The sequence below is a fragment of the Cryptotermes secundus genome, unplaced genomic scaffold (assembly GCF_002891405.2).
Source record: "Cryptotermes secundus unplaced genomic scaffold, Csec_1.0 scaffold120, whole genome shotgun sequence".
Taxonomy (NCBI): Eukaryota; Metazoa; Arthropoda; class Insecta; order Blattodea; family Kalotermitidae; genus Cryptotermes; species Cryptotermes secundus.
The window spans coordinates 1,714,836-1,730,789 of NW_019742442.1; the positions used below are offsets into that span (position 1 = coordinate 1,714,836).

The 15,954-nt window shown below is 38.7% G+C and overlaps 1 protein-coding gene across 1 annotated transcript in view; it reads left to right on the plus strand.

Moving 5' to 3' along the window:
• LOC111873104 (F-box/LRR-repeat protein 3) overlaps positions 1–13,661 on the plus strand; it is a 27,480-nt gene extending 13,819 nt beyond the window's left edge. Inside the window, exons 2-7 of the mRNA XM_023867523.2 lie at positions 619–807; positions 3,146–3,261; positions 4,684–4,865; positions 6,699–6,822; positions 8,598–8,841; positions 12,662–13,661. Coding sequence (XP_023723291.1) covers positions 723–807; positions 3,146–3,261; positions 4,684–4,865; positions 6,699–6,822; positions 8,598–8,841; positions 12,662–13,302 — 1,392 coding nt within the window. The 5' untranslated portion in view covers positions 619–722 and the 3' untranslated portion in view covers positions 13,303–13,661. The remainder of the gene's footprint in view (positions 1–618; positions 808–3,145; positions 3,262–4,683; positions 4,866–6,698; positions 6,823–8,597; positions 8,842–12,661) is intronic.
• Positions 13,662–15,954: the final 2,293 nt, after the last annotated feature.

Consider the following 15,954-nt stretch of genomic DNA (forward strand, 5'->3'; position numbering starts at 1 on the left):
ACAGTTTGTACTTTCAACTCATGTATGTGTAGTGTAGGAGACAAATAAATATGAATATGAATATATTTTTTGCACTTGAGACGGAGTTTGTATCATTTATCGTATGGAGTGCAACAGGATGCTTAAATATAATAAAGAAATACAAAATGAATGAGATTCCTCACAGTGTGCATTTCCCACAAGAATAATAGAAGTGCAATGAAAATTGAGGTACAGTGACTCAATGTCTGATACTGAATCAGTTTTCCTCTTTCCTTCCATGTGTTTCCTTCTCTTCTTTTCTCCTGTCTAAATCCTCCTATCCCATCTTTTTCTTTTCATGCATTTGACGCATCCTAAATGAACCCGCCATTGAATTTCCCATCCAGTGTATCTGTTGGCTGTGTGCTTATAATTAACACATTTTTTGATACTGGGACTTCATTCCATACACACTTTATTTTGTTGGTGTTTGCTTTTGCTGGAACTCTCTAACTGTCCATTTCTTTTTCTTTAGCTTGGACTTGTGAAACCACACTGATACCAGATTTGGTATTACTGTGGAATTAAATGTGGTTTTCTGATTGCTGATGTTTGTAGCATATATAAAATGAAATCATAATTGATTTATGTTAACAGCAAGAAACTTAGCAGTGAAATGGAAGGCCTGAAGCTGTTCCTGTGATACCTGTTAGAAGACCTTTGTATTTCAATCATGGCAATGGAAGATTTTCCTACCAATAATGTGCTCATTATTGTCAACAGATAAACACTACACTGATAGCAGTGCAATGAATATTTCTTGCACGAACAAGAGGGTCATGAATGGTAAGAAGCATACCTTCTTTCCTTCATCCTTCTTGGACAGCTGTTAGGCACTCAGGGATAAAATGTTTTTGTAATAAAAATAAGACAATGTGTCTTTCAGTTCCAGGTAAGTAGGGATGGGTATACATTTATGAAGGAATGATTTTCTGAGCATTAAAAATATAGTGATGAAATAAAAAGCATTAAGATGCATGTATTTATTTTTTGCTTCTGGTTTATGTTTCATTCTTGTGACAGAAATGAATATTAAAAAATTCAGAAAAAGATTTGTACAGCCATGCATTGCAGAATTCAAATGTACCTGTGTTACTAATTAATGAGAAGGGTGTGCACAATTTTGTATATAGTGGTTGAAAAGTCTGTAGTACAGTGAATTCTTGATTATCCACACATGCGGATTAAACATGGAACTTTCTAGAACACCTTAGTTATTAACTATAGGCTTCCTATAATAATTTGTTCCTCATTATATCTGGTTCAGTAATAACTTGTGTATCAGTGATGCTTTGCAATAATTTGCAGCTGACCGCACATCTTCTAACTTGGTTGGAACTTTCCATTTTATTATTTTATTGTTTTTGACCCTAGCCCTCTATCGCTAAGCAAGAGCCACATTCTTCCATGAGAAAGATATTTGTCTTGCTGTGTAGTGATTATTAGCACTTCCAGTACGTAAGAATTAAGTGATTTTTATTGTTTAATATGCTATGGATAGTGGATGTTTACAGGTTTTTGGATTATCTGTTGTTTTCTATTATCCACAGTACTTCTCCCCTTGGTTACAACAGATTATAGAGAACTAATTGCGGTTCATAAATAGGTACATATATTAACAAATGCTCATACATATTTGCGGAAACAGTGGTTATGACTGTACAGAGCAGCACCTCAAACAGTTTTTGGTATAGCATAGAATTCTTCAAACCAGACAATGGAGGGCGCTTAGGACTCTCTGCTAAGCTAAGTTCAATATGTTGCATCTGTTCTGCCATAACAGCAAGGCAGAGTTCATTTTCAGGAATCATGGATTGGTTCGTATGGCCTGTGATATGTCGCCCTTCTTTATATTTGTGCCAAAATGTGATACACTACTGCAAAAGAAATGTGCCTTGTTTTCAATTTTAGCAGAAGAAGGAAATCATATGATCACAGGATTTGTAAATTTGTATAATAGTGTCATGATTGTAGTGATTATAGATGGGGTTTGGTTTGGTAATCAGATTTACTGGACACTCATACAGCTCGTGACTACACTTCACAGATAACTATCGCATAAAGACTAGTGTTCTCAGTTTGTTACAGTCTTGGTGGTGGCCTCCAGCGGCGAATGTTCCCCTTCCTCTGGGTTCCCAAACTGTCCCTGGCATCATCTAGGAGCTTATCACAACAACAACTCACAAAAACTGAACCACAGCTGTTATTTAATGAACTCAACACCAAACACCGTTCCTCTGTTGCAGTGCAGATGTTGCTTAGTGATGGCATGATGTATTCCACTGTTGCATGCACTGCCATTGGCGCACACTGCACAGAAAACACCATTCCTCTCTTGTTGTTTACAGGCCGCTGCCTGGTAACTACCAGGTGTTGTGACTCCACAATTCTTGCTTTGAGCAAATATGCCACAGCAGTATCCAGTTTCATCCTTGCCTAGCAGACTGTATGTTTCGAATTTGTTCAGAAAGTGCCACAAACCTGGGTCAATTTTTTATAGGAAGATAATCGGTCAAAGTATATGGTTACACCAGAAATTCTATAAGACATCAGAAAGGAGTTAAATTGATTGCAGGAAAATCACTTTATCAGTTTTATCAAGAAACTAGGGTCTCTTTAGCTCGTGTACTTAAAGCTAAGAAAATCATGAAATATTGGCCATAGGCCTATAGGATATCAGCAGTGAACCACCTCCAACTTTGAAAATTAACTTTTGTAATTTTTGTTTACAAATATTCACAATTGTTTAGTTGACCCTCAGTATGACAGATGAAGCCTGGTTATATATGAGTGGTTATATCTAATAGCATACTGAAAGTTCTCCTGTTATTCACTAGATTGCGTTATATGATCACAGACCTGGTGTAGATGTGCTATGAGCACTAGAAGAATCATAAATCCCCATTTTCTTTCATGACATCACTAATTCAGAACAATTTGTGAGTGATATGTGAAAGATATGTGCATGTATTAAGCACCTCACAAAATTCTACATGCTTTATTGATTGGATGACTAATTGTTTCTTTGTAAGAGCTCCAAATTTGGATAAAAGGCTTTGTGCATTAACAGAAATATTCAGTCTTTGTACCTTATATAGAATAACATGAGTATGTTCTCTTTCAGATGCATCAGAAACAAAACCACGTGACTCCATACCCAAGCGTCAGAGAACTAAATTAACTTTAATCAGCAAATTAAGTGATAAAGGACGTGATCTTCAAATGAAAGTTGCTTATAAGGTAAATGCATTATGTTGCTATTAGAAGGTTCTCTGTCATTCTTTTGTGATCTGTTCCTAATGGAATGAAACTGCATGCATAACAATCTTATAATGTGTCATGTTTTAATATTTTAATTTATTGTGTCCTCCTTTCAATGGTTACACTGCTGTCATTGGAACTGTATTTTAATGGTCAGAAAGGTAAAACTACTTGGAAAGGTCAACAGATCACACTCTTGAGTTAGCTCTTTCACTGTGCATTCAACTCAGGCTCCGTATAGTATAAAATGGATTACAACTGTGAATTCACATTCACAGTTGCCAGGAAGAAGGTGTTCATAATATTGTTTCTTATTCCAGTACCTTGTCACATTATTCTGGAAATATCTTTCAGGCTGTGTAATTGTTTCATGTTGGAATCACCTCAGTACACGTGTCAAAAGAACACCATAATAATGTCATTAATTCTTCAAATAGAAATTAACATTCTCTTCATATTGCTCACCAAGGGTGTGTGCATGTGCATGTGCATTTGTGTGTGTGTGTGTGTGTGTGAAGGCCCATAGGGCTGCTAGACGTCGAGGCTCCCATATTCTCTCTAGACATTCAGCTTACAGATACCGGTAAGGTTGTCAGCCTTATGCACCAGCCGCCTTTTTCCCCCCCCCCTCGCCCTGAAGATTCCTGGTACTCATTTCTCTTAGAGGCTGGGTCAGCCCCAGGGCCATAGTGCGACTGGAAGGATTAGGAGAATTGAAAAAATCCACCTCATCGGAACTCAATCCCACGAACTTCCAGGTAATAGCATAGTGCCTCAACCAACTACACTACTGCATGTCGCCATCTTGTGGTAATACATATATGTATAGTATAATGCTGACTAGACTGTATGGACTGGCAGTCATCTTCGTCCACCAATTGAGAAACACTAAAGCATGTTCTAAAATTTTGTGACAATGGTATATTAATACAATTATTGTGTTTTTGGACGTTATCCATTATCCAGTATGAGGATAATGTTCTAAAACAGAATAATTATAATAGAGCAGGAGGCTCATGGCCCAGTAGCTGGTCTGGTTTTGGTGAAAAAGAAAACATTCTTACCCCTTCCAGGATTCAAATGACAGTTATTCAGGTTATATTGCAGGATTTTATACTGAAAATTTTTTGTAATTGTTGTCAATTTGAAATCATGTAATGGCTTAGATGATCTCAAGGAGCTTGAGAGCATATCACTGTTTTGTATGATATGTTTCATTCCATCACATGCATCTCTTTAACATAAAATAGCGAAGAAAGCTCAGAATAGAGGTGTTAGCATGCAAAAATGCTAGTATTGAAAGGTTAGTTGCATGCTTACACATAGAACTCAATTCTGTAGAAACCTATAAATTGCCACTCTGTTTCATTGTAGCTATCTGAAATGTATGTTCTTACACAGGACTTGGAAGACTGTGAATTGGGATGGAGCAGCTTGCCCTCAGAAGCACTGCTGCTGGTCTTCAGCCAACTACCACTTCAAGATCTTGGCAGAGTGGCTCAGGTCTGTCAGCACTGGAATCATGTCTCACAATTCCCACAGCTCTGGCAGAGAGCAGAATTCAGTCTAAGTCAGGCATCCAAGTGAGTATGAAACAAGTTCTGTGAAGGACCTTCAGGATATACTTTCTTTCAGTGCTTAGAGCAAAACTCATGGCGTACTTGTCTTCTTTCCCTTGATAAGATGGCATGAAACCATAATAGGTCACATTGCCTAACACAGTACAGGAAAATTATGATGATAATAGTGATAACAGCAAGCTAAAATCAAGTTTATTCAACTTTTAATATAGACTGCCAGTACCAGATGGAATTGGAATCTTAAATAGGTTTGTGGACTAAACGTGAATAGATAGAAGTAACTTTCTCTATATATTGCCACTTATACAGTCTGTGCAGTGAATGTATAATAATGAATTAATATTCTGACAACCTGTGTGGCTCATCATAACTTGAGATACCCAAATGACTGCTTTAATTGAATACTACAGGGTCCGGCAAATCAACCTCCCGTATTTCAAAAGGCAGTTACAAACAAACAAAGAAAGATACAGAAAAAATACTTTTATTTGTGAACAACAAATACGATGCTATTTTACATTACTTGGTTTTAAAAATTATTTCCGGTAAATGGCGTCCTCCATTGTTCACACATTGACGAAGCCTTTCCCGGAAGTTGTCCATAGTTCTTCGTGTCATTTCCGGTGGAATGGCAGCCACTGCCTATGTGATTGCCTCCTTAAGTGTTTGCAGGGTTGTGGGGCGATGTTTGTACACTTGCGCCTTTAAGTGTCCCCAAAGAAAAAAATCACAAGGTGATAAATTGGGTGACCTTGGGGGCCAGGCGATGTCTCCTCGCAAAGAGAGAAGACGTCCAGAAAAGAACTCTCTCAGAATTGCTAAAGAACCCCGCGAAGTGTGAGCTGTGGCTCCGTCTTGTTGGAACCAGGCTTGTCCCTCTTCATGGTCCCCAACAAACCGGTTTAACTTAGGTCGGAGGAAGGTCTCGATCATGTGACAGTAGCGATTCGAAGTAACCGTTACCGTTAGCCCATTTTCCTCGAAAAAATAAGGACCCCACACACCAAATTCAGCAACAGCGCACCAAACTGTCACACGAGGGCTGTGAAGTGGTCGTTGGTGAAGTTCCTGAGGGTTTTCTGCTGACCAGTAGCGGAAATTTTGTTTATTTACAGTACCTGACAAGTGGAAGTGGGCCTCATCAGATGAAATCAAAACAGCGCCAGAGGGAATGTTCTGAAGAATGTCCTCACACGCAGCTTTGCGAGTTTCAAAATCTCTCTCACTTAATTCTTGGGTAACCATCATTTTGTATGGGTGCATGTGTAGATTTCTGTGCAGGATTCTTCTTACACTCCTATCAGACAATCCCAGGGCAGCTGCATGTTTAAGTGCTGAACGCTTTGGAGATTGCTGGATGGACGCTCTCACACGTGCCACATTTTCCGGCGTTGTTATGGTCCGAGGTTCGCCAGGCGATTTCTTTTTCAGTGCAGAACCTGTTGCTCTAAAGTTTGATACCCAAACGTGAATAGTTTTTCTATCCGGAACAGGATCATGTCGGCCAAGTTCGAACCGAATGCGAAATGCTCGCTGAGTAGTAATCACCGATTCACCATTACGAATGTACTCTTCCACAACAAACGCACGATGCTCACCGTGCCACGCCATTGCAACTACTGCAAATGGCACTTATACCGCTATCGATTGATACCCCCTCTGCCTCCATATCCCCACCACAACTCACACAGCGCCCTCTCCAAATACGGGAGGTCGATTTGCCGGACCCTGTAGTAGTGGTAGTAGTGGTGGTGGTGGTGGCAGCAGCAGCCATAGTATTGGTGGTAATGCAGTAGCAGGAACACAGAAACTGTCATTGTCTTCTAATATTTATAGGTCAACTCCTGTAAGATTGATAAACTACATTCTGAAACACCATGTACAACACCTGAAGTCTGTTCTGTTCAGGACTGATAGCACAGTGGAGTCTGCACAGATGGCCTGTCACATTTTATCCAGGGTAAGAAGTTTTTAAACCTGATGTCTGAGGGAGGTGATGAATTTTTAGGACATATGGACATTATGTATCATCAGAAATGGAAACATATGTATGAATGATGATTAGGTGTTTCAGTAGCAGAGGTTATAGAGCATCAAATAAGATAGGAGATGGTCATGAAGTTAATCGTGGCCTTAATGATTCTGCAACCACTGTTACAGAATCCTGTAGTAACAACCATTGTTGTGTTGTGAATATCAGCTAATATTATGGTTCTTGTTTCAGTGCCATATACTAATGTTGTCAAGTAACTCGTTAGTTAATTTTTAAATTTATTAAGCTATTTATATGTTTTCTTCTCTTACTCTCTTCCACAGTAATTACACACATTTACTCTCCCATATACCTGTTTATAAAATCATCTATGAGATGCAGTAATGGGGATGAGATTGCTGATTCTGGTTTTTAGTATAATATGAATTTAAGATGACATTTTTTGTGGCCAAATTTTGCACACTAGGGGGGGAGGAGAGAGAGAGAGAGAAGGGGGGAGAGATGTATCAGTGTTTTAGTTCCCTGCTACATGCAAAATTTTTTCTACATTTCTTTTCTCAGAAATTAATGAAGTAAGGAAGGGAGTTAGCAGGATGGAGAAAATTACATAATGAAGAGATCTGCAACTTTACTCCTCATCTAATATCAACATAATGATTAGATAATAAGGGTTTGTGATGGGCTGGACACATGGAGGACAGGAGACAAATGTAAAATTTTCAAGAAACCTGAAAGAAAGAGTCCTCTTTTGAGAGCTAATAAATGGAAGGATAATATTAAAATAAATCTTAGAAAAAAGAGTGTAAGGATCTGGACTAGACTTAACTAACTTAGGATGGATTATAATTGCAAACTTTTGTGAACACAGTAATGAACTGTGGGGCTCTTGATGTGTAGTCTTGTCATTACTCCGATGACAACCCACTTCTTCGGAACAGTTTGTTGGTCCTGAAAAGGACCATGGTTGCTGAGATGCTTGATCGGAGAGGTAGCGCAGCGCGCGCCAGTAAGGAGAGGGGCTAGTTGCGGTGAGTGGCCTGGCTGCAGTGCGGCCGTGGCTGGAGGTTGCTTGGTTGCCATGCGGCAGTGTGAGTTGGAGGTTGCTTGATCGCGGCGCGGCGGCTGCTGGTGAAAGGCTAGTTGTTGAGCGCGGTCGTAGGAGTTATGAGGCAGTGGCTACGCCAGATGCCCAGTGGGTCGGACAGTAACACGACCACCGGCGAGTCCAGGCGCGGTGCCCCAGTGAGTTGGGTGTGAGAGTGCCGGAGGGCCAAGGCAGTCGTGCCTGGCACAGCCTGCCGATGCCTCCGAGAAGACCGAGCGCTGGCGATGAAGCCTGCTGGCTGGTGTTGCTTGATCGTAGACTGAAGTCAAATGATGAACTGAATACTCAGCGTTGGAGCTGCCTCTTTTTATACACTGCTCGGTGGGGCAGAGCGAAACTTGAAATTGAGGAGGAAGAATTGATTGGCTAGCGCGCGTAGTGACATAGATGCTGGCTAGCAGGAGGCGCCGTATAAATGCGAACGTTTGAGGCAATCTGATTGGTTAGCGCGCGTGATGGTGAAAAGTGATGTGAAGAACGAGTGTTGCAGAAATGCGTGATAATGTGGGATGTTCCCACAGAACCTTCAGGCTCCATAAAAGAAGGAATTCCTTGACCAGCTAATGATATTTTGAATTTCCACAGATAGACACTACATAGTAGAGTTAAAAGTTCTTAAAGTGACTTTTCTCTTCAGCTGGTGAACTGCTCTCTCAAGACACTGGCATTCATCAGCTCAGCTCTACCTGTGTTTCTTGATTTGAATCAGCAGTCATTCATCTCGGCATTAACCACTGTATTTCACCATTCACATGCACTTGGTTCACTGGTGATTGAAAATATACCTATGGATGACACGTCTCTAGATGTTCTTGTCTCATCCAACTCAAAAACTTTGGAACTGCTTCAACTGAAGAACTGTCCCAGAGTATCGCCAGAAGGTAAGACTCCTGCCGCACCCCAAATGATGAGGTATGGATATAGCCACAGCTCATACTTTTCAGCACATACAAATGTATCTCTCATACTGACTTCAGCTAAGTTGTGTAGCAGGCTCAGCATTCTGTCACAGTAATAATTACTTGCTTAAAAGAATCAAATAATTTAGGAAGTTGTATGGTCTCCTTGATTCCTTCAGGAAAATACTGACATATCACGTTAAAATAGACCATGACTGCATTCACATTCTTTCAAATTTGTCATTCATATGCAGAGTACATGCTGTTTGGAATGTGGTTGCTTTGGTACTCATATCACAATATATTGTACCCAAAACATCAAAGAATTCACAAACAAATACATGCTGTAAGGTAAAAATAAAGTTGTCCCAGTGCTTAATTAATTAGCACCACTCCATGAAGATATGTGGGGGAATAAATGTGCAGCTCCATCATTCTTCACCTTGGCACTAGATGCAGGTGAGTGGTCAGCTTTATGACCCAGCCACTTTACCCCTCGTGAAAGAGCCCCTGGTACACATTGGATGGGTCCCAGAGGCAGTTTGGATGCTGTGAAAAAATCTCTTGCCCATGCTGGGAGTTGAACCCTAACTGTCTGGCCCGTAGTTCATCGTTACACCAACTGAACCATCTTGACACCATCGAAATTCTCTCTTAATTATTAATTAATGTCTAGTCATCATACATGTGGTTCCCAGTACAATTCAAAACAATTAACCAGTTTCTTATTTTTGGCATTGGGACTGCACTGAATGCATATGTGATCATCCATTTTTACAAATTGCTATTAAATATAAGACTAAGCACTCAGCACCTTAATTGGTATCTCACAGCATAACAATTAATTTTAATTGATTCATTCACATTTTTGTTAAAGAAACAATGATATATAAAGATGGAAATAGGCAAAAAAGTACTTTTAAAGAAATACTTATGCCATTTTGTCAATTTTAAAAGAGAATTTTGGAATGTACCCACAGGGAGGTGTTCAGACCAATCCTTTCACCTTGCCTTAGCAGTTTTGGTCATTGTGCATGCTTGGAATAGTGTACAGTAAATTTTATGTCTTTGGGTGTTTGTTCTCTATTTGTCCCCATGGCAGGAAACAGAAAACTGACAGGAAAGCTGTAAAGAATTACCCTTACATTCAACACTATATTCCCCAAATAGTTGAAGACATCAAGTAAATCAAGAACCAAAGTAGTAATAAGAAATTGTTTACTGCACAACTGTAGAGACAGCAGTGCAGGATCTTCTCTTACATGTAGCATTGACTCTATTATCAGTTCTATACACTACAACTGATTATTGTAAAAAGGCAACACAAACCATATATACAAAAAAAGACTGCTGGAAGTGAGCTCATTCTGCCTTATAGCATGTAAATAAGTTTCGTGACACTTTCTGAAGTTCTTCCTTGGAAACTGGAGCAGTTGAACATTGTTTATTTCTGGAGAACTTCAGTGATGCGAGAGTTACTCTCATTCATTTTTCCTTTCAGGTTTCCCCAGAAATAAAAAACACATTAAGGTTAGGAGATCTGGGAGGCCAGAATACTTGCTGATTTTCCTGCTTATAAGCACCGCATACATAATGGCCGTGGACTTGTCAGTAGCAGTTGCTGTAGCATTATCTTCCAAGAAATACCCATACTGTGTTTGTCAGCTGTCAGTTGGTTTAAGAAGGGATTCATTGTACACTCAACTCTCGATTATCCGGGATAATGGTGGGGATGGAAATCACAATTAATCGAAAACCTGGTTAAGACAAATTTTATTAAAAGTAGTACTGTAATACTGTACCTTCATAATAATATAGGCCAACCTGTATTTAAATTTATTCAACCTCATTTTTAGTCATCTCATGGCCTATTTAATACTTTTTTTTTTACATTACTCATACACTGAAGTATGAATTAGTTATTTCAATCACAGTGTTCAACAACATCCAACACTTAACACTTAAAAAATTTAATATTGTCGTTTGCTTTTTCGCGGCATTTTCCTCTTTACAGATATCCATATGAAGCCTACGTAATATTAGCTTGTCACTTAATAAACTGTTCTCTTCACTCTCAAGATAGTCTAGTAAGGATTCCAAATGATTAAGAGCAGCAATGTCCACCTCTTCATCATTCTCACTTCTGTTTTTTCAAATCTCAAACAGATTGTTCTCCAATACTGTATTGCATTGCTAATTGTTTAACTACACCTCCTTTTCCCAACTAATTGACAATTTCAAGTTTCTGTTGAATACTTAACACAGCACGCTTCCTTTTACACCCTGACATTTTGCTAACACACTTGAAGATCGATACAAAGATACTAACTGGGGCGATGGATGTGTCCTTGAAACTTTCCACAAATCGTTCCATACTTTCACTCCTACCCTAGAACATTGTGTTAGCATAACGGGACCAAAGACTGCAGAGCTCGGTTCACACTAGTGCGAAAATAGTGTTACAACTCACCATGTGAAACAAAAGTGAATGAATATTAAACAACATATTGATTGATTGATCAGTAACTGTCAGATGACAGGTCCACAGTCTCTTCCAAAACAGTTCCTCCACTTAATGTGATCTTCTGTTTTTGGAAACAGAGAGTTTGTTTGTTTTCTCTCTCTCTCTCCAAACAACATATAAGCCTTAAAAAAACCTCAGTAGCCCCGGTTAAGCCGCAAGCCGGTTAATCCGCCCCCAGATAATCGAGAGTTGACTGTATTTCTCATTCACTGATTGGAATTCACAATGTTGTAAAAAATTTTGGATCCATGGTTTGCTGCACAGCATACCACACCCCTTCTGTTACACTTTTTAATGGCACGTTTGAGATGTCATGAGGATTTTCATCACTCCATATTTGTGTATTTTGTGTGCTGACATGACCAATAAGGTAATGAAGGTAAAGAAGGAAACATAGTAACACCATGAATAGAGCAAATGTTTTGACTGCAGTTGCTATGCATGTAACTTCCCAGCATGACAACTTATTTACACAGTTAACAAACATAGTGTAATTGGTACAGTAACTTGTGAAGAATCTGCTTGCTCAGATCTTTTCATCTTGAGGTCTGAATTTGTTACTCGTACAATGAGATATACAATGCAGCACCCATATTTTCACAGTTAAACCTTCATAAGAAATAGGATTTATAGAACATACATTTGGGATTTTATTCATAAATAACCATAAGAATGAGTTTCCAGGAAGTTGTGCATATTAAAGTCTGTCAAAAGGGGTGGATGTTGGGTTCAATTTGTTACAAAACTAAACAACTGAAAAGGAATGTGTTCACTGAAGAAAATAATATTCTGTAGTGACCAGATAAATCAAATCCACCCTCAAGCGGGTACAGGGAGAAGGGTAGTCATTGCCAAGGTACTGTGCATATACGAGTAAACCATTCTGTTAGGGTGCCTGAAATGAAAACACACTATCTACAGTAATTCATATATCAGTACTTCTTAGTGAGAGAACACGAAGTAGGATAGTTGGTTAAGGCACTATGCTACAAGCTGGAAGGTCTTGGGTTCAAGTCCAAATGAGGTCATTGGATTTTTTCAATTGACCTAACCCTTCTAGCCACACTATGGCCCTGGGGTCGACTCAGCCTCTAACAGAAATGAGTACCAGGAATATTCTTGGGGGTAGAGGGTGACTGGCGTGTAGGGCTGACAACCTTGCTGCCATCTATGAGCCGACTGTCTAGAAAATGTGGGAACCTCAACATCTCACAACCCTATGGGCCTTCACGGCCTGTTACAGGGATACCTTTACTTACTTACTTACTTACTTTACAGGTATCCTGGCCCTTGCAGATCAGTGTCGTTACCTGCGGGAGTTGTCCCTAAGCTATACATTGTTGAGCGATGACTTGCTTCTTGCCCTGTCCTCGGAGGAGCGTGTTCACCTGGAGTATTTACGTATTGATGTGTACACAGAAAAGGATATGCTGTTACAGCAGATCTCACCATGCTGTTGGAATGCCCTTGTTGAACATTCACCAAGGATGAACCTTGTTATGTACTTTTTTGTAATTCCTGATGAATCATTCAACACACTTTTCATGTCATATATTCCTGTTACAAATCTATACTTTGGTGACTATGTTCCAAAGACAGTGCTAGGTCGAATAGGTAGTCATTGTCCTAGGCTAAAGGAATTGGTTGTTGGGGCAAATGGAAATTCTTTCATCAATGACGAACTTCTGAACATTGCAAGAAACTGTCCAGAACTTTCTTCTGTTGGATTAGGGGAATGTGAAGTGACATGTAGTGCATTTGTAAAGTTTGCTCACATCTGTGGCCCAAGACTTAAGGAACTCTATGTCATGGAGGAATGCCTTGTTGAGGACTCGCACTATGACTTACCAAAGGCTTGCAAACATGTCTCAGAACTAATAGGACGGGAATGGGCTCCAGAGTTTATGCCAGTTTGGTAAGAACATTCTTCAAGATGTTATCACATGACAAGAGGTTTTCATTGCTTCTTAAGTTTTGTTTACAATGTAATGATGAGAGAATATCTTGAATTTGATGCTACATTCTGGAGCTACTGCAAGTGCAGTGGACTAAAGCATTTCTAATTTATGCACAGTATTGCTGGTTGCTTCGGTGCAGCAAGCCAGGATGGCAGTATTTCTGGTAATACTGCAAATAAGACTGACTTTTTCTTACATTTAAGAAAGCTGATTTAATTTTATTACACTGTATTAAACATAAAACCCAACTACGTATTAACTAATATGTAACTTTCATTATAGTTCTGCTAAAGGTAATAAATGTGAGAAATTGTACCTTATCCTTTTTAGAATTGTGCCTTTAAGTGAAGTTTTTTTCATACAGCTCATGTCTTAAAGTTACTCCTCCTAAATCACAACTTTTCAGAGTGACATCACCCCTGTGTGGTCTCCATAAACCAGTTTTACATTCTTCAGAAAATATTGTGACGTGTTGCCCAATGGAGGACAACCCCTCACCCTGCCAGCGGTGACGTAACACTTTCGGAGCGTTGCCGTTGCTATGGTAATAAGCCATTCAACACCCCGCCTCTCCCTGCGGTGACGTAACACGGGATGCCGCCGTTGCTACACAGCAGGAAACAACTCCCGACAGCATTGGTAGCAACACGGCGCCAGACAAAAGTGGTGCCTATTAAGTGGCTGTTTTCTGTGTTGTCCGGAACGAGGCTAAATAAGGAGCAGCGAAGACTATTCACAGTTAGTTCTCAAGTTGCGAGTTAGCCAGGCAGTCAACCTTTCAGTGGTAGTCTAGCATTTGCAGTCCAGTATTTGTGATACTGCCAATGACAGCAATTGTGAAACTGTAAATTGCGTGATTGTAAGAGTGAATGCTCTTAATGCTAGCTAATTTTCATCTGTCAGATATGTTAAACAAATTAAACTGCTCTTCTTCAAGAAGAAACCATCTGGGTATGTATGCTTGCATTATTTTTACATAATATTCTCACGAAAGTAACATTTCTTGTTTGGCAGTGTACTGCATAGCTGGAATTTATCAGTCTTCTTCATTAATATGACTTAATACTAGGCCCTGGGGTTTACTCACCCTCTAACAGAAATGAGTACCAGGAATTAATTAAATAATTTTTCTGGGGAGTGAAGTGCGGCCGGCGCATAAGGCTGACAACCTTACTGCCATCTTTGAGCCGATTGTCAAGGTAATGTGGGATCCTTAACGTCTCACAACCCTATGGGTCTTCACGGCCTGTTACAGGGATAGCTTTACTTTACTTTTTACTTTTACAGAACTTCCATATTTTAAAAATAACTTTTCTACCATCCACATGTGACTGCAGATTCTCTTCCCATGTTTGACTGCAGACCCTGCTGTGTGATTTACATTTTGTAATTCTGATTATATTTTGGGATTTATGTAATTCTGATTCTACTTTGTGATCAATATTTTGTAATTTATGACATGTTACTGGAATTGATCTGACTGTGATGAATTTGAAGCTGGTTTGTGAAATTACTGTTGTAATACGTGAATTTTTGTGTTTCTTTTGTATATATTACATAATTTGTTACTTATTTCTTTTTTGTCACATTAACAAGGTTTAATGATCCATTGAATTAATGGAATCAGATCATTTTAGGATTCTGTTTTCCAAAACCCCCATTTAAGGTAGTACAAAAAACTTGTCCTCCAAACATTAAATAGAAGTTTAGTGAATCTTAGTAACTTGTTATTATTTGCTGGTTATACACAATATAAATGAACTTATTTTAAGAAAATAAAAATGTTAATTTATTTAACTCTTAATATACAGTTTCAGTAAAATATAAAGAGCTGAAAAATGGCAACTAATACTATTCTTTCTTCATCATTTCATATCTGGCACTACAAATTAGTAATAATAAAATTAACATCTACTTGTGCATTTATAATTAATAATTTCATTGTATACACATTATGTTAATAAGGTGGGCACTGGCAAGGTACAAGACATCTTTAACATGTTACAACATAAGCCAATACTTTCATTGTTTGTCACTACGGACAGCATTTTTTTAACATTCATCTTATAAACAATATTTTTTCCACTTTCTATGGCTTCATATAATCACCACAATGAATGACATTTCACATAAATTTAATATTTTGCATATACATATCTAAACTACAGTTGGAAGAAAGAAGCTTCACGGTATTAACGCAGAAAATGAGTCAGAATTATTTGTGATGTAGTTAAAAACATACATTACTTTCCAAGACCATAAATTCTATTACACTGACGCAGGTCTGACACATACCTACATTATGTGTATGAAATCAATATAAAAATTGGTGCTCAAAGAAAGCATAACGTTGTATTGTGTTTTCTGATTTTATTAATGACAAAACTATGAATATGGCAAGTTTCCATTTGGTATGTTAGGGAGTAAAGCAACCAGAATATGTAAAAAGTGACATGCTAATGTAAATTAGTAATTTTAATATGAATATTATTACTGTACACAAACTAGCTCCACAATATATCCAGTAAGTGCAAATACAGAAGCACTGGCATGTTTTTTTATTCAGTTCCAAGAAGCAAATACAGGTACATGACTCCACTGAATTAAATGAAT